The sequence below is a fragment of the Nycticebus coucang genome, chromosome 7 (genome assembly GCF_027406575.1).
Source record: "Nycticebus coucang isolate mNycCou1 chromosome 7, mNycCou1.pri, whole genome shotgun sequence".
Lineage (NCBI taxonomy): Eukaryota > Metazoa > Chordata > Mammalia > Primates > Lorisidae > Nycticebus > Nycticebus coucang.
In genome coordinates, this window is record NC_069786.1 from 34884067 (window position 1) to 34904483 (window position 20417).

General features: G+C 35.6%; 1 protein-coding gene across 1 annotated transcript in view; it reads right to left on the bottom strand.

The window, feature by feature from the left end:
- The window catches only part of LRP1B (LDL receptor related protein 1B), a 2318354-nt gene that overhangs the window by 820553 nt on the left and 1477384 nt on the right, over window positions 1–20417 (bottom strand). The window contains exons 30-31 of the mRNA XM_053597274.1: window positions 15579–15753; window positions 14207–14301 (exon numbers count right to left, since the gene is read on the bottom strand). Of these exons, the coding sequence (XP_053453249.1) occupies window positions 14207–14301; window positions 15579–15753 (270 nt within the window). The remainder of the gene's footprint in view (window positions 1–14206; window positions 14302–15578; window positions 15754–20417) is intronic.

Here is a 20417-nt window from a genome sequence, read left to right on the forward strand (position 1 = left end):
CTATCAGAACCTCTGGCACACTGCAAAGGCAGTTCTAAGAGGGAAATTTATAGCACGGCAAGCCTTCCTCAAGAGAACGGAAAGAGAGGAAGTTAACAACTTCATGGGACATCTCAAGCAACTGGAAAAGTAAGAACATTCCAACCCCAAACCCAGTAGAAGAAAAGAAATAACCAAAATTAGAAAAGAATTAAATGAAATTGAAAACAAAAGAATAATACAGCAGATCAATAAATAAAAAAGTTGGTTTTTGAAAAGGTCAATAAAACAGATAAACCTCTGGCCAACCTAATCAGGAAAAAAAGAGTAAAATCTCTAATCTCATCAATCAGAAACAACAAAGATGAAATAACAACAGACTCATCAGAAATCCAAAAAATCCTTAATGAATATTACAAGAAACTTTATTCTCAGAAATATGAAAATCTGAAGGAAATTGACCGATAATTGGAAGCACGCCACCTTCCAAGACTTAACCAGAATCAAGTGGAAATGTTGAACAGACCCATATCAAGTTCAGAAATAGCATCAACTATACAAAACCTCCCTAAAAAGAAAAGCCCGGGACCAGATGGTTTCACGTCAGAATTCTACCAAACCTTTAAAGAGGAATTAGTACCTATATTACTCAACCTGTTCCAAAATGTAGAAAAAGAAGGAAGACTACCCAACACGTTCTATGAAGCAAACATCACCCTGATCCCCAAACCAGGAAAAGACCCAACAAGAAAACAAAATTATAGACCAATATCACTAATGAATATAGATGCAAAAATATTCAACAAGATCCTAACAAACAGAATCCAGCAACACATCAAACAAATTATACATCATGACCAAGTTGGTTTTATCCCAGGGTGTCAAGGCTGGTTCAATATACGTAAATCTATAAATGTAATTCAGCACATAAACAAATTAAAAAACAAAGACCATATGATTCTCTCAATTGATGCAGAAAAAGCTTTTGATAACATCCAGCATCCCTTCATGATCAGAACACTCAAGAAAATTGGTCTAGAAGGGACTTTCCTGAAACTGATAGAGGCCATCTACACCAAACCCACAGCCAATATCATATTGAATGGAGTTAAATTGGAATCATTTCCACTCAGATCAGGAACCAGACAAGGCTGCCCATTTTCTCCATTGCTTTTCAACATTGTAATGGAAGTTTTAGCCACCGCAATTAGGGAAGAAAAGGCGATCAAGGGTATCCATATAGGGTCAGAAGAGATCAAACTCTCGCTCTTCGCAGATGATATGATTGTGTATCTGGAAAACACTAGGGACTCTACTACAAAACTAGAAGTGATCAAGGAATACAGCAGCGTCTCAGGTTACAAAATCAGCATCCATAAATCGGTAGCCTTTATATACACCAACAACAGTCAAGTTGAAAAAGGAGTTAAGGACTCTATCCCATTCACAGTAGTGCCAAAGAAGATGAAATATTTGGGAATTTACCTAACAAAAGACGTGAAAGATCTCTATAAAGAGAACTATGAAACTCTAGGAAAAGAAATAGCTGAAAATGTTAACAAATGGAAAAACATACCATGCTCATGGCTAGGAAGAATCAACATTATCAAAATGTCCATACTACCCAAAGCAATATATAATTTCAACGCACTCCCTATTAAAGCTCCACTGTCATATTTTAAAGATCTTGAAAAAACATTACTTCGTTTTATATGGAATCAGAAAAAACCTCGAATAGCCAAGACATTACTCAGAAATAAAAACAAAACAGGAGGAATCACACTACCAGACCTCAGACTTTACTACAAATCGATAGTGATCAAAACAGCATGGTATTGGCACAAAAACAGAGAAGTAGATATCTGGAACAGAATAGAGAACCAAGAGATGAATCCAGCTACTTACCGCTATTTGATTTTTGACAAGCCAATTAAAAACATCCAGTGGGGAAAAGATTCCCTATTTAACAAATGGTGCTGGGTGAACTGGCTGGCAACCTGCAGAAGACTGAAATTGGACCCACACCTTTCACCATTAACTAAGATAGACTCTCATTGGATTAAAGATTTAAACTTAAAACATGAAACTATAAATATACTAGAGGAGAATGCAGGGAAAACCCTTGAAGAAATTGGTCTGGGTGAGTATTTCATGAGGAGAACCCCCCGGGCAATTGAAGCAGCTTCAAAAATACACTACTGGGACTTGATCAAACTAAAAAGCTTCTGCACAGCTACGAACACAGTAAGCAAAGCAAGCAGACAGCCCTCAGAATGGGAGAAGATATTTGCAGGGTATATCTCTGACAAAGGTTTAATAACCAGAATCCACAGAGAACTCAAACGCATCAGCAAGAGAAAACAAGGGATCCCATCGCAGGCTGGGCAAGGGATTTGAAGAGAAACTTCTCTGAAGAAGACAGGCGCACAGCCTTCAGACATATGAAAAAATGCTCATCATCTTTAATCATCAGAGAAATGCAAATCAAAACTACCTTGAGATATCATCTAACTCCAAGGAGACTAGCCTATATCACAAAATCTCAAGACCAGAGATGTTGGCGTGGTTGCGGAGAAAAGGGAACACTTCTGCACTGCTGGTGGGAATGCAAATTAATACATTCCTTTTGGAAAGATATATGGAGAACACTCAGAGATCTAAAAATAGATCTGGCATTCAATCCTGTAATTCCTCTGCTGGGCATATACCCAGAAGTCCAAAAATCACAACATAACAAAGATATTTGTACCAGAATGTTTATTGCAGCCCAATTCATAATAGCTAAGTCATGGAAAAAGCCCAAGTGCCCATCGATCCACGAATGGATTAATAAATTGTGGTATATGTATACCATGGAATACTATGCAGCCTTAAAGAAAGATGGAGACTTTACCTCTTTCATGTTTACATGGATGGAACTGGAACATATTCTTCTTAGTAAAGTATCTCAAGAATGGAAGAAAAAGTACCCAATGTACTCAGCCCTACTATGAAACTAATTTGGGGCTCTCACATGAAAGCTATAACCCAGTTACAACTTAACAATAGGGGGAAGTGGGAAGGGGGGATAGGTAGAGGGAGGGGGATCGGTGGGATCACACCTGTGGTGCATCTTACAGGGGTATTTGTGAAACTTGGTAGATATAGAATGTAAATGTTTTGGCACAGTAACTGAGATAACGCCGGAAAGGCTATGTTAACCACTGTGATAAAAATGTGTCAAATGGTCTATGAAGCGAGTGTATGATGCCCCATGATCATATCAATGTATACTGTTATGATTTAATAAAATAAATAAATAAATAAATAAATAAATAAATAAATAAATAAATAAATATAAGAAGAAAGAAAACCCCTGAACAGGTCAATATTGAGTAATAAGATCAAAGCAGTAACAAAAAGTCTCATCAAAGAAAAGGGCCCAGAACATAATGGCTTCATTACTGAATTCTTCCAAACATTTAAAGAACTGATAACAATTCTATTCAAATTATTTCAAAAAATTAAAGAGGTGGGAATACTTCTAAGCTCATTTTTTAAGGCCAGTATTATCATGATACCCAAGCCAGACAAGGACACAACAAAAAGAAAAACAACTAAAGACTAATGTCCCCGAGGAACACAGATACAAATATCCAAACAAAATACTAGAAAATTGAGTTCAACAACACATTGAAAAAACTATTCATCATAATCATGTAAGATTCATTCCTGGGATGTAAAAACAGTTTTACACATGCAAATCAATCATGACACATCACATTCAAACGTGACACATCATATTAACAGAATGAAGAATAAAAAACATATGATCATTTCAATAAATCTTTAAAAAAAAGAGACAATGTCCAATACTCCTTCATGATAAAACTCTCAACAAAGTATGGAAGGAATATACCTCAAAACAATAAAAGCTATATACAAGAAACTCAAAGCTAACATCATACCAAATGTGAAAACGTTGAATGCCTTTTCTCTGAGAACTGAACCAGACAAGAATGGCCACTTGAACTACTTTTTTTTCAACATAATACTGGATCCTAGCATATTGGAAAGAAAGAAGTCAAATTTTCCTTATGTGCATATATAGCATAATTTTATATTTGAAAACCTAAAGGCTCCATCAAAAACATATTAAAACTAATGAACAGTGGTGAGCCCCTGTTGTCCCAGCTACTTGGAAGGCTGAGGCAAGAGGATTACTTGAGTCCAAGAGTTTGATGTTGCTGTGAACTATGATGTCCGACACTCTACCAAGGGCAACAAAAGGACACTCTGTCTCAAAACCACAAACAAACAAAAAACTGATGAACAAATTTAGTAAATTTGCAGGATTCAAAATCAACATGAAAAACTCAGTAATATTTATACATATCAACAGTAAACAAACCAAAAAGTAAATCAGGAAAGTAATTCCATTTACAATAGCCACAAAACTCAGAAAATACCTAGATATTAATTTAACCAAACATTAAATGAAAAATTTTTACAAAAGTACTGGTGAAAGAAATTGAAGAGAACACAAAACAATGAATGGATATACCCGCTCATTGATTGGAAAGAATTAATATTGTTAAAACATCAACATTATCCAAAGCAACTTCCAGAGTCAATGCAAAATTCCGATCGAACTACTATTGGTATTCCTCACAGAAATAGACAAAAAAGCCTTACATTAATATGGAACCACAAAAGACCCCAAGTAGCCAGTGTAATCCTGAGCAAATAAATAAATAAACCTAGAGGCATTCCATTACTTGACTTCAAATTAAACTGTTACATGAAACCGAAATGGACACAAAGAAAAGTAAGACCCACTAGACAACTCAGAAATAAATCTACCCATTTATAGTCAACTCATTTTTTACCAAGTCACCAAGAACATACACTGGAAATAAAAAGCCTCTTAATAGATGATGCTAAGAAAACTGGATAACCATATACAGAAGAATGAAGCTAGACTTTTACCTCTCATCATAAACAAAAGTCAGATCGAAAGGTATGAAAGATTGGAATGTATTACCTGAGACTCTGAAACTACTAGAAGAGTACAGTTGGAAAATGCCTTAGGACATTGATCTGGGCAAATATGCTGAGTAAAATCTGAAAAGGACAAGCAACAAAAGCAAAAATACACAAATAGAATTACACCAAACTAAAAAGTTTCTGTATCTCAAAGGAAACAATCAACAAAATGAAGAACCACCATACAGAATGGGAGAAAATATTTGTGAAATATCCATTCAGCAGGGAATTAATAACCAGAATCTATAAGGAGCTCAAAATGACAAATAATCCAGTTAAAAAAGTAAAGATCTGAATAGACATCTCTTAAAAGAAGACATAAAATGGCTAACAAATATTTTTTTAAAAATTCAACCACATTAATTATTAGGATTATGCATATCAAAACCATGATGAGATATAATCTTACGCCAGTTAGAATGGCTATGATTAAAAAAATAATGTTGGTTGATGAAAGGGAAATGATCTTACATTGTTGCTAGAAATTAATAAAGTTGACCTTGGAACAGCAAGGATTTGAACTGCACAGGTTCAGTGACAGGTGTATTTTTTTCAAACAAGGGCAGAAAGAAAATATAGCATCCTTGGCATGTGCTTATATGGAGGGTTGACTTTTCATGTACATCCCTTTATAGGGTTGTCTACAGGACATGAGCATGTGCAGAGATTGTTATACAGGGTGTTTCTGTAACTACTTTCCCACATATGTCAAGAGAAGACTATGCAGATTTTTCAATATATTAAAAATAGAGCTACAGGGCGGCGCCTGTGGCTCAGTGAGTAGGGCGCTGGCCCCATATGCCGAGGGTGGTGGGTTCAAACCCAGCCCCGGCCAAACTGCAACAAAAAAAAAAATAGCTGGGCATTGTGGCAGGCGCCTGTAGTCCCAGCTGCTCGGGAGGCTGAGGCAAGAGAATTGCGTAAGCCCAAGAGTTAGAGGTTGCTGTGAGCCGTGTGACGCCATCGCACTCTACCAGAAGGCGGTACAGTGAGACTCTGTCTCTACAAAAAAAAAAAAAAAAAAAAAAAATAGAGCTACAATGTGACACAGTGATCACAATGCTAAGTGTGTATTTTACAAGTAAAAGGAAACCAAAATAATCATCCACATTGAAGAAAGATCTATATCCCATGTTTATTATACAACTATTCACAATAGTCAAGGTATGGAATAAAGATAAGTCTCCATCAGCAGATGAACTGATAAAGAAAATTAAGTACATAAACACAATGGAATTATTATTTAGCCATAATAAAAAATGCGATTCTATCATGTGCAGCAATGTGCTTGTAAATGTAGTTAATTTTGTTAAATGATATAAGCCAAGCACAGAAAGACAAAAACTGCATGTTTTCACTCATATGCAGGAACTGAAAAAGCAGATCTCATGAAGCTAGAGAATTGACTGGTGATTATCAGATGTTGGGAAGGTAAAGTTGGGGATGAAGACAGGATAGTTAATGGGTATGAAAATACCATTAAATAGAAGGAATAATATCTAGTGTTCAAAAAATCATTTTGCCACAATGACACTTGCACCAGAATGTTTGTTGCAGCTCAATTCACAATTGCCAAGACACAGAAGCAACCCAAGTGCCCATCAACCCATGAGTGGGTTAACAAACTGTGGTATACGTCTACCACAAAGTATTATTCAGCCATAAGAAAAGATGGAGACTTTACATCTTTTATTTATGTGGATGGAAATGGAATGCATTCTTCTTAGTAAAGCATCAAAAGAATGGAAAAGCAAGTATCCAATATACTCAATACTAAGTCAGTAGATGAATAATATAGGCCCACTCAAGAGAAAAACTCAATTCAGTTCAAGTTGTTGGGAGGGGAGTAGGGATGGGGACTGGTGTGCTCCCATCTAATGGGCACTATGTAAGTGTATAGGCACATTTTAGGTAAAGTCCCTTTACAAGTGTATAGGGACTTTACCTAAAATGCAAACATTGTAATCTAGTTGTTTGCACCCTCATATTAATCTGAAAAGTTATAAAAAGATCTAGTGTTCAATAGTACAGCAGAGTGACTATAGTTAACAATAGTATATAGTTCAAAATAGTCAAAGGTATATATGTGAAATTTAGTTAAATGTGGAATGTAAATGTCTTAGCACAATAACTAAGAAAATGCCAGGAAGGCTATGTTAACCAGTGTGGAGAAAATGTGTCAAACGGTCTATGAAACTAGCGTATGGTGCCCCATGATCACATTAATGTACACAGCTATGATTTAATAAAAAAAAGAAAGAAAGAAAATGTGTCAAACGGTCTATAAAACCAGTGTATGGTGCCCCATGATCGCATTAATGTACACAGCTATGATTTAATAATAAAAAAAAAATAAGTTAAAAAAATAGTCAAAGGAAGAATTTCTTTCTTTTTTTTTTTTTTGTGATTTTTTGGCCGGGGCTGGGTTTGCACCCGCCACCGCTGGCATATGGGACCGGCACCCTACTCCTTGAGCCACAGGCGCCGCCCCAAAGGAAGAATTTCAATGTTCCTAACATGAAGAAAAAATAAATGTGTGATGTAATGGATAACCCAATTCCCCTGATTAGATCACTACACATTGTACGCCTGTATCAAAATATCGTATGTATTCTCCAAAATATGTACAACCATTATGTATCAATAAAAGAAAAAAAAATTTCCAGTATGATCAAGCATGGATGTGTGTGTGAGTGCATGCTGGGATGGAACAGTGTCTTGTTTAGGCTTGGTTCTGACCTTGTACCCTGAGCTGTTGGATAGAGTCACCTATGACCCTAAACTGAAATAATTTTTAGAAAATGAATGAGTGAATGAATGAATATAAAGTAATGTAAAAGAAAAATTTTAAAACTATTTAATATGTACACTATGAAATACTATTCAGCCATTAAAAAAAATGGAGACTTTATAGCCTTTGTTAACCTGGATGGAAGTGGAACACATTATTCTTAGTAAAGCACCACAAGAATGAAGAAGCATGAATCCTATGTACTCAATTTTGATATGAGGACAATTAATGACATGGTGGGAGTGGGGGTAGGGGAGTACAGAGAGAAAAAGAAGGAGGGAAGGGTAGGGAAAGGAAGAGCAGAGAGAGGGAAGGAGGGGGTATGGGGCCTTGGTGTGTGACACACCTTTTGGGGGCAAGACACGAGTATAAGAGGGACTTTACCTAACAAATGCAATCAATGTAACCTGGTTTCTTGTACCCTCAATGAATCCCCAACAATAAATAAATAAAAAAAAACTAATAATCATACAAATGTAAGACAGTAGCAGATGTGCTATGAATGAGCTCAGCAAACCCATCACATTTGTTATTACTTGTTTTTGTTGAACTGTGTTGCAGTAGAAGGTGCTTCTTACAATTTTCACTTGGAAACGTATAAATCTTGGTTTAACCCATGACCACTATGATCATAGTCACTCACTGATTTGCCAAAAGTTGGTTAAATAATATCTTACTTTTACTCATCTTTCTTAAATACACGTACAGCTCACTTTTATTTAAATGTTTAATATTAAAAGTGTTCGGGTCTCATTTAAAAATTTGTTGATGGTTTTGTGACTGCAGGAATTTAACTCTTATTTATATTAATTAGCCTATGGTGAAAATGGTTTCATTATATGTTATTTTGTTGTTACAATTTCCAAGAATTTATCGATGACTTAGGTGGATTTTCTGTATATACATATACAGTCTCACACATTAGTTGGTTTGAGTTGGTGTAAAGGAATACCAGTGACTGTGTAATTTATAAAGCAAAGAGGTTTATTTGGCTCATGGTATTGGAGACTGTGTGAAGAGCCTGGTGGCAGTATCTGCTTCTTGTGAGGGGTTCAGGGAGCTTCCAATTAAAGGGGAGTAGGCATGTCACATGGTAAGAGGAGGAGGAGGTTCCAAGCTCCTTTATCACACCAGCTCTCACATAAACTAATAAAGTGAGCACTCATTATTACCATGGGAGGGCATCAAGGCATTCATGAGGGATCTGCCCTCACATTCAGAGGTCTCATATCCCACACTGGAGATCAAGTGTTAATATGAGATTTTGAGGGGCCAAATAGCCAAACTATATCACACACATAATTGTCTCTGTTTCGCAGGTGGAGCCCTGACTGTTATGGATCAGCTTTTTAGAGTAAGCTCATGAAAGAACGCATTAGCGTCCAAACATTCTTACAAAGGATATTTTTAAAGCATTTAAAAATGACTTAAAAACAAAAAAAAATTGTGAAACAAAGGTTTAGTTTTATAAATGAGAATAAAAATAAAAAGCATGCCTTGTTGCCTACATTAATGTGGTTTTACTAGTTTACTGTTTTTAATGAATAACTTTCTTATTTGTAGAAAGTCTTGCCTAGAAAGATAAGTTAATTTCAAGAACTTCCTGAAATACTCATCAACTTTAAAACAACAACAAAAAAAGCATAAAATGACAGTTTGTTTTTCAAGATTCTTTGAAACACCTCCCCTCAAAATCTTCTCTCTGTATTCATCAATCTGAAATTATTGTGTGATGATCCTTACTCAATCCTGAACAAGTCTCCAGTTGAAAGACCTACCTTAAAATAGGTTTTAAAAATCTCAATTACTATTTCAACTTTTCCCTTCCCCCTCTGAGATACTAATAAGTATTCCCCCTATCTATCATAAGCAAGAAGTTCAGCTTTGTCTAAACAACAGGTTGTTTTGGTAATATTTTAAGAAGTCAGCATTCAACACAGAGGAGAGAAGAAAATATACACTCATAAATTTACTTAACAGAATTAAATATTATTAACACTTTATTTTAATTTTAATCTTTTGTATTAAATATATACTAATATTTACGCCATTAAAATCCTCTCTGATAAAGATGAAAATTCCCTTTCACATGTTATTATTGACTCTTCTCAAAGAAAACTGCAATTATATAATTGGTGTGCACATTTTCAGTCTACTTTTTTTCACTGTTTTATAAATACATATATCTAGGAGCAATATATATGCAAACTTTGTGCTTCATTTTGAAATTATATTAAGTGGTATGAGTATGCAAGTATCATTCTGCTAATTACTTTTCTAAATGTTTTTGAGATGTATGTGGGGAAAAAAAGCCCAGCAAAATATACCACTCAAAAACACAATTCTTTAACATGTTTTGAGATAGTTATTCAGAGGGCTACAGACCCAGGAATAGCTCTGAAAAGCTGTCCTTTGTGGGGAAACTTGCATCTGCAGAGAAAATCTACATTTGTGAAGTGAAACAGCAGATGCAGGCGCTTTCTTTGAGGCCTACTTATCTGCCTTATCCAGATCTAGGAAAAACTTAGCTCACGGGAAAAGGAGCCTGAAAGTCCAACATTTTTGCTAGTCTGATAGAGAAACTTTTCAGACAGGCTCTGATTTATTCTTTCTAGGGCGGCTACCTGTGAGGCTTCATTGGCATAACCAGACAGTCCCTGCTCACCATGCTCTTTCTTGCTGCCCCCATAATCTGTCACCATGCTCTAAGCCTCTGTTCCTTTCTGTATCGTATAAAAACTTAAGTCATGTGGCTCTTTTTGGAGTCTCTTATTTGTGAGGCTCTTGTGTTCATGTGTACATTCATTTCAACAGATTTAGATTCAAACTTTCAGAAAGTTTGAACTTCCATATGTGTGTGTGTATGTATATATTTATGTATGTTTACATACACACAAACATTTATATGTATGTATTATATTTTAGCAATGAGCATGCTTTATTTATTTATTCATTTCTTTTTTTTTTGTTGAGACAGGGTCCCACCCTATGCCCCTGAGCAGAGTGCAGTGGGCGTGGTAGCTCACCACAACCTCAGACTCGGGCTGCAGGCACCCCGCTGCCTCAGCCTCCGGAAGCCGCTGGGATTACAGGCGCTTGCCGCGGCGCCCGGCTGGGTTTTTCCATTTTTTTCACGAGTCGGGGTCTCACTGTCGCTCAGACGAGTCTCGAATTCCTGAGCTCAAGCGATTCTCCCTCCTCAGCCTCCCACAGTGCTGGGATTACAGGCGTCAGCCACCACTCCCGGCTATTCATTTCTTTTTTAATAAGAATTTAGGATCTTTTCAAATTTTGTATATTATGATGAACAATGATTTAATGTAATTCCTTGTACTTGTTTCCTAGAGTACATACATAAAATATCTCTTCAGTTTATAAGTAAGTGTGGAAGTCAGGGAACATGAGATATATATTTCATATGTGGCTTTAGTTCTAAAAAATAACACCAAAAGTTAGATACTATTATATCCATTTTATAGATAAATGAAACTGAGCCTTAGAAAAAGATGAGAGACTTGTTCAAAGTCATAGAGTTAATAAATATCAAAGATTCATATCCAGATTTTTTAGCTCCCCCTAAAAACTTTTCTCCAACCATGTGGTTCCTAAAACACAGCAAAAAGAATATTTTATGTGCATGTGAAAATTACTTTAAGTTGTACCTAATTTCTGGGTTTCTAAAATTGCTTTTTCCTTAGACTTTGAACAATTTACTTGATTAATTTGTGTTGTCACTTAAGATCAGTGAATGTTATCAAAGGAGATGTTAGAGGCATATATGTATGGAATCTATTCTTTTTGTTCTTTTCTAAACTCACTTAAAGTCTAAACTCACTTAATATTACAGACGATCAAATCATTCAAATTCCAATCTGTGGGACCTAAAGTACAAGCTACTTCTACTACTGACAGTTTCTAATATTAAGAGCCAAATGTTTTTCCTCACAAGTTTTTTCACTCAATTCTCATGAGACATTTTGTCTTAATTATACAAATAAGGAAACCAAGCACCACTAAGCTAACAGTAACTTGCCTGAGGGCACTATTTTAAATTTACTGAATGGAATATAAAATAATTTAAGTTCCTGTGCCTCTTAAGGAAAAGAACAGTGTCACATTTTTATTGACAGGCCTGTTAGGTCTGGAGGGTTAGGAAAGTAAACAGGTGGCAAGGGAGTGGCTAAGGCTGAAGACTAGGAGGCAAGTTACAGCTAGGACTGTCTCCTAGTTAAGTAGTGAGGGGCCCATAGTGACCTTCCACTGACCTGAGCTCACTGGGCCCATGATCATATAATTAAAATTTAGAAGTTTTATTATGTAACCCCGACCTGTCAATTACCCCAAAGGTGGAGGTGACAGCCAGTCCTGCCGGGGAGAAAGGCGGGACACACCAGTTAGTTTAGTTAGCTTACAAAAGACAGTGGTGTGTGCCCAGACGTTCTGGTCTCTTCCCCACTCATGGAGAGGGTTGCGTCTCACTCTTTGAGATATATTGTCCTTACAGTTTGTATGCTTTTGTTCTGCAATAAATGTATGTTGATGTGTGATTCCTTTGTATTTGTGATCTCTCCATTATCAGTTAAGCATCAGTTAGGATCAGTTACTCATCCTTGGCACTGAGAGCCAAGAACCAAGGAACATCCTACAGAGGGACCCAGCAGGCCTAGTTCAAAATCTGATATGCTGTATACTGAATAAATGAATGTCTTGCAGGCCATACTCCATCTTGATTTAAGGTATGATTTGTAATGAAGTTCTGAGTTAATTATGCCAAAATAGTATGTCTTGAACAAATTAAAACTCACAGAAAGTGCCATTTTGAAAAATCTATTTTAAAATCATTTTCAAATATAACAATAACTGACAGAGAGTAGATAGATATCTAGTATTTGTCACTGAAACATCATTGAAACATGTTAAAAATATCACTTGGTGCCTAACACCTGAAGGACCAACTACAAAGTGCAAATAGTTAACACCATTTCCTGTCTTATAAGCTGTTAGGGTTTCTTCCCTTAATTTATTATGAGTAGGAAAACAGATATTTTTATTAAAGAAGGTAAGATTTTCCCCAGTATAGAAACCAGAATATAAATTAACATTTCGGTATAACCTATGGCTACTGAGTTACAATGCAAGGATTGATTTGCTTATATTACTTCCATCATACTCATTTTTCAGTATTAAATATTCTGAACAATTTCAGATAAGTACCAACTGAATCGCTTTAGTCCAAATTAAGTCCTTTGTATGGGGCCTAATCTTGTAGCGTTCCTTGTTTCTTTTGTTCTGTCATCTTCCACATAGAAGTATTAGCATTTCAATTTGCCTTTAATTTCCAACACAACTCTGAATTTCAATTGTGTACAAACCTTAGAACAAATAGTCCAAAGAAAAGAGCTATTGCCGGTATCATTTTATATCAGAGGTTTGTTCAATAGACTACATGAAAAGAATTTTTATTTTAAATCTTAGTGAAACTATACCTTTATTGAATTATCACAATTAAAAATGAGCTACTTCAAGTCATCATATTTCTACATTTATAAAAGTATGAAAAAAATTACTGAAAAGCTTCATGGTATTTCAGTTCGTTTCCCAGATTCAAACAATATACAATATTCTACTCAAAGCAAAATTAGGCTTTTCTTTTGTATGTTCCATCATTTATAACAAAATATAGCTTCATTATTGAATTTTTGAAACATGAATTTTGAAATGACAAATAGGCAATATGTTTATACTTGTTTCTCAACAAAATACAAGAAAATATGAGGAAGAGAGTTAAACAATATCATAACAGACAGCTATGTCAACATAGAAACATATCTTCTAAAGGAATTTTCGTACTTAAAATTTTCAAAGATGTTTTATGGGAGCAAGTTGGAGCTCTCTGTTGGCACCTTGTTATATCTGATGATTTGCAATAGTTGTCAAAGGAAGAATAACAAAACGAAATAAACAGTGAAAACTTTTGAAGACTAAACACTAAATAGCTAAACCTAAATTATCATTAACTATTAATAATGACACTATAGTGATGATCAGGGGAAACCTCAGTAGTTATACTGAGTTAATTATGCCAAAATAGTATGGTATTGCCATGGTAGTATCGTATCAGATATTTGCCAGTGAAAATAAGATATTCATTAATTATACTAAGTTTTTAGTAACTTCAGTATTTAGTACATTGTAAAAATTCTTAATTTAAGTGGATTTATCTCCAGATAATGAATGTTTCCTACTTACCCAACATAGACACAATATAGATCAGTGAAATAAATCAATTCCTGAATTAATTTATATCACTAATCTATAATATTTTCTTTCACGCTCTAAATTAAAGGTATATTGAACAAGTTCACATTTATAACATTAAACACTGTATTTACTATTAGAAACAATGCTTACCAACTGGTTCCTTCTGATTCTGAAAGAGAATCTTGCTATTACTACCATCCATATTTGCCATATTGATTGTGTTTCCATCTGTCCAGTAGAGTTTCCTTAATTCAAAAGAAATATGCATTAAAAATATTACATGCAGACCTACTTGCTGAGTAGACACACACACTAAAGAAGAAAGTAAACATCAAAATATATTCTTGGCTTATGATTATATTTTTTAAGAAGTTCTAAAATTGTTGAGCCATTTGCTAACAATAACCTACATATTTGCATGGGAAGAAAGTGCCTCTCTTGCCTTTTCTGTTATTGAAAAAGAAATTATCTCACTCCCTTTTTCCTATTACATTCAAAATTGAATTTTTTTTTTTTTCTTTTTTGTAGAGACAGAGTGTCACTTTATGGCCCTCGGGTAGAGTGCCATGGCATCACACAGCTCACAGCAACCTCCAACTCCTGGGCTTAAGCGATTCTCTTGCCTCAGCCTCCCGAGTAGCTGGGACTACAGGCGCCCGCCACAACGCCCAGCTATTTTTTGGTTGCAGTTCAACCGGGGCCGGGTTTGAATCCACCACCCTCGGTATATGGGGCCGGCGCCTTACCGACTGAGCCACAGGTGCATTTATGACTATAATAAATTATTTTCATTTTAAGAAATTCATCAAAATTTAATTTTTTTGCTGTGTAGAAATCAGACACTATGGAGAAGAATAAACTCATTTAGATGATTCCCACAGCTAAGTTTTAGAGTTTTTTTTTGTTTGTTTGTTTTCTGCAGTTTTGGGCCAGGGCTGGGTTTTTGAACCCGCTACTTCTGGTATATGGGGCCAGCACCCTAACTTCTTTGAGCCACAGGCACCGCCCCAGTGTTAGAGTTTTTATAGCCCTATCAAAACTTCTTCAAGGATACAAGATGACTAACCGGAAGATTGGAACATCTGATCTACTTAGCAATGACTATATTACAACTTCAGTAAATATGCTGTGTGATAAAACACTGGCATTCAAAATGAGATCACTCTCTCCAACATTTCTTTTAATTTAAACTCTCTCATTCTTTCCAGCAATATTAATAAAAAGGCTTATTTTCACAGATAATACGTCTCTAACCAGAGATCTCTTTTCAAGTATGTACATTTACATTCACTTTTTTTTTTTTGCAGTTTTTGGCAGGGGCTGGGTTTGAACCCACCACCTCTGGCATATGGGGCCGGTGCCCTACTCCTTTGAGCCACAGGCACCGCCCCATTTACATTCACCTTTTTTACATAGGGCTATTACATATATGTCCTTCAAATTAAACAATGTTTTTATATAAAATCACAGAAAAAGTGTTGTGGAATTTTGAAAAAACTTGAAAAAAATAATCATACTTTACCCCCTGACTGGGTGAGCTGCAAGACACTGTGGCTTATCGATTCCATGGATAATTGAAGTTTTCAAAGAGCCATCTAATCTTGCCACATTAATTTGTGTTTCATCAAATTCTGAGCTAATCCAGTATAAATTACGTGAGACCCAATCCACTGCTAGCCCTCTGATACTCTGAATATCTGTAAAATGGGAAAAAGAAGATTTAAAAGTGAATGAAGTTTCTCATTTTATTGGCCTCTCCAAGTAGCTCTTTTCTATCTAAAGGTAAATTTAATTTATTCTTTAATTTGTTCACTAAAATTGTATAAGATCATAATCTCATTCCCTTATCAGTCCTTCTTAAGGCATAAATAATCATTAATGTCTTACTGCTGAGCTATTTGAAAACCTGAAGCAACAATTAGCATTGAAATTGCACAATGATTCACTTGTAAACACTTATGAGCAAACACAGTCAGCAGTCTTATGGGCTAAGGTGACCAAAATTCAAATTGGTAGCACAAAATTCAAAATTCAAGTTGGTATCACGTCTTTCTCTTTAGGAGAAATTACTGTGGGCCATCAACAAAGAGGCTATTTTATGTTTTAAGTGTCAATTTGTTACTGAAATAAAATAAAACAATTCAACTTTCCTAAAGGAATCACCAGAGGTGAACATCTTTCAAAATGGATAATTAACAAGAATTGACTGAGTTATGAGAAAAGAAAAGAAAATCCTTTTTAACATCCCCCCATGTGGATTCTGTAGAAATTATTGAAATCTAATTAAGTTCAGATTCATTTTCACCAATATGGATATTTAGATTGCTATTCCTTGATCGTAGAATTAGATACCTTTAAAAAACAGTGATAGACTTTGGGTTTAATTATAATTGCACATTTTAAGAAAAAATTAAGATAAAAATAAGTGTTATAAATGATGGGTACTAGAAAATCTTAAAAAAAATTATATAAAGTAGGCCATTTTAGTCAAAAATCCAAGGCATTTGATTAATTCTACCTTGGTTTTGTGTTTAAGTTTTAATATTTTCTAGCATTCTGTATTTCTGGAGTTTTCTATACCATTGTTGCTTAAGTTTATAAGATATGTTTTAAAATAAAGATTCTAATTTGGTAGTTCTGGACGGTGTCCTCAGATTCTGCTACTCCTCAAGGTTAGTGGTTCCAATCCACTGTTACATAGCTCTAGTGCAATTGTTAAATGTTCCCTTTTTATTGTTTTGAAAAAAAGCAACAAAGATGGAGTTTTACATGTGAAAGTGAAAATTCTATATTTTGCCAACTAGTTTTGTCAAGTTCATGCAGTTTATGTACTTGCCACACTAAGTTCTGAAGAATGACCAGAGCTAGGAAAAGCAAGGTGAGCTTAAAACAATAATTTATTGAGGAAGAGAAAAGCTTACAGAGCAAGAGCAAGGTAAGGTTTACAGAGTAAGATACATTTGCCATAGACTGCAAACAGACTCCTTGTCACTGCAAAAAGGACTGGGTTACTGTCTGGGGTCTTGTTTTATTGAGTCTAGATTGGTCCCTTCTCATTCTTCAGACATCATCATGGAACTATTTTGATGGACAGTTGGGTGTTATGTGACCTGTATATGCAGACCTCCCATGGAGGTAAGGAGGTGAACTACAAGGTAAATTTAAGCTAATGACGTGATAACTAGCCTTAAGGTTGTTTTAGGCCACCTTCCAGAACCTACTGTACCATGGTGTTTGGCCTGCTGCTGGGGAATCCTCTGAATCCTTTTGTACTTGCCACACTAAGTTCTGACTGGTAGATTGGCAGGATAGGCTCTCTTCTGCCAGTTGTGGGCAATTACTCAGTGCAGGATCAAGGTAGAACATCACTGAGTAGACTCCTCATTGTTTCCCACCCCACAACCTCCAGGAGAACTAGAGGTCCTAACTATCTACCCAACAGTTCAAAATTTAAGCATAAGACAAGTTGTGGAGGTATAGCCATTCTGAGTCAGCTATAAAATGCAGTATTGGAATGGTAGGCTTCCACTATATGTTTATGTTCTTGAACCTCAAATAAGCTTACTTTTCTGCTCATAAATCCTTTAATTATTTCTGCAGGTTTTTTGTTTGTTGGTTTGTTTGTTTTGGCTGGGGCTGGGTTTGAACCCACCACCTACAGTATTTGGGGCCGGCACCCTGCTCCTTTGAGCCACAGGCGCTGCCCAATCCTTTAATTATTTCTAAGTAACTTTTAATGACAGTTCCCTTGGAAAATATTTTCCATGTTTCCAATATTTCTTAAATCAACTCTCTCTGCAAGTTAACTTTTATCATTAATTTATAAGAAAGTTAGTGAATTGCACATGTGAAATTCCTTCAGTTTTCAACCCCAAACTTAAAATTTCTTTTTATTTTTAGGTATTCTCATACAGTTCCCTCTTTTGATTTCCAGAAAAAGAACTTTAAAGTTAAAACTGCCACATTTTATATGTATTTATTTGCCTAACTCAGGATCTTTATTCCTTCTTTACTCTCTGGAGTTTATTGGTTGCTGAGAGGCAATATTGATTTAATAAGATGATGTGGGTTCATGTTCCAGATTTAGTGCTTATTTTTGCCATTAATCAAGTCATTTAAGTATATTCACCCTCTTATTTGTAAAATGGGACTAATTATAAATAATACTTAGGGTTATTTTGAATATTGCAGTAGATAATGTGTTTTTATGTAGCTTAGTGTAGGGCTGAATATTACTTTACCAATCTAAAGACTTAATACTTTATGCATTTTACCTGGATTGCTTGATATTGGCATAAACAATAAAATAAATTTTTATTTCCATTAAAATACAAGGACTCCAAAGATTATATATGGGCGTGGGCTTTCTCTGCTGCTCACAATTCTTATAGCCTTCTAATGGACTCTTTATCAGATGGCGTAGAGAATACATTCCACTCCTAAATTATAAAGCATAGTCAAATTTATTAATGCCAATTTACTCCTTGTCATTTTATTGCTTATGCTCTCTTGAATATATTTCTATCTTTATTATTACAATAGTATCCAGTCATTTCTTTTTGTAATCAACTGATTTAGATGCTGCCAGGTTATTTTTCTGACTAGAGAGCTTTGAATCATGCCCTTCACTTGCTCTTTTCAACGATTTTCATCCGCTCAGAATGTGATGTCAAAATTTCTTAGCCTGGCTTGATTATATAGTCTGAATATAGCTACAATACTTTCCCAAACCCATTTTTTCAGTATTTTTTACCAATTACCTACACCTAGGTCATATTAGCATGTTTTAAAATTTTGAGACTTGTCCTGACCTTTCCAAATTATAGGGAAACTATTTATATTTCATACCCTACCCTACTTCCACTTGCCTGAACTTCAGGCAGATAGGCCAGCTGATAGGCAACATCACCCTTTCAGTCATAAAAAGTTAATTATGTGTCCTGTGTATCACAGCTGGAAAGAATTTGCCCATTTGCCTAATTCATCAGCGCTGTATCTGGTTGATCCATTTCTACCTAATGTTTAGCTGCTATAGTACTGCTTTCATATGTGCTTCTTGAGGGGTGGTTTCTTGTTATCGTTATAGTCCCTCTCCCCAAATATATACAACATTCCTTTTAATATAATTTTTTAATAAATTTATAAAACTCATTAAAATATATAATCTAAAAATTTAATATGTGAAATGAGCTAACAAAAAGGTCTCTGTCAAGAAGTATATATATATATATATAAATGTTAATTCTATTTTTTATTCTTATACAGTTGTCTATCCATCAGGTTGGAATTTTTTTTTTTTTTTTTGTAGAGACAGAGTCTCACTTTATGGCCCTTTGTAGAGTTCTGTGGCCTCACACAGCTCACAGCAACCTCCAACTCCTGGGCTTAAGCGATTCTCTTGCCTCAGCCTCCCGAGCAGCTGGGACTATAGGCGCCCGCCACAACGCCCGGCTATTTTTTGGTTGCAGTTTGGCCGGGACTGGGTTTGAACCCGCCACCCTTGGTATATGGGGCCAATGCCTTACCGACTGAGCCACAGGCGCCGCCCTGGAATTTCTAATTATCTTTTTTATGTCTAAAATAAAACGTGTAGGGCAAAAGACTTGAAGAGAAACTTCTCTAAAGAAGACAGGTGCACGGCCTACAGACAGATGAAAAAATGTTCATCCTCCTTAATCATCAGAGAAATGCAAACCAAAACTACTTTGAGATATCACCTAACCCCAGTAAGATTAGCCCACATAACAAAATCCCCAAACCAGAGATGTTGGCATGGATGTGGAGAAAAGGGCACACTTCTACACTGCTAGTGGGAATGCACACTAAAACGTTCCTTTTGGAAGGATGTTTGGAGAATTCTCAGAGATCTAAAAATAGACCTGCCATTCGATCCTATAGTTCCTTTACTAGGTATATACCCAGAAGACCAAAAATCACAATATAACAAAGACATCTGAACCAGAATGTTTATTGCAGCCCAGTTCATAATTGCTAAGTCATGGAAGAAGACCAAGTGCCCATCGACCCACAAATGGATTAACAAATTGTTGTACATGTATACCATGGAACATTATGCAGCCTTAAAGAAAGATGGAGACCTCACCTCTTTCATGTTTGCATGGATGGAGCTGGAACATATTCTTCTTAGCAAAGTATCTCAAGAATGGAAGAAAAAGTATCCAATGTACTCAGCCCTACTATGAAGCTAATTTATAGTTTTCATATGAAGGCTATAACCCAACTATAGCACAAGAATATGGGGAAAGGGCCAAGGGAGGGAGGGTAATTGGTGGGGTCATACCTACGGTGCATCTTAGAATGGGTTCAGGTGAAACTTACTAGTGCAGAATACAAATGTCTA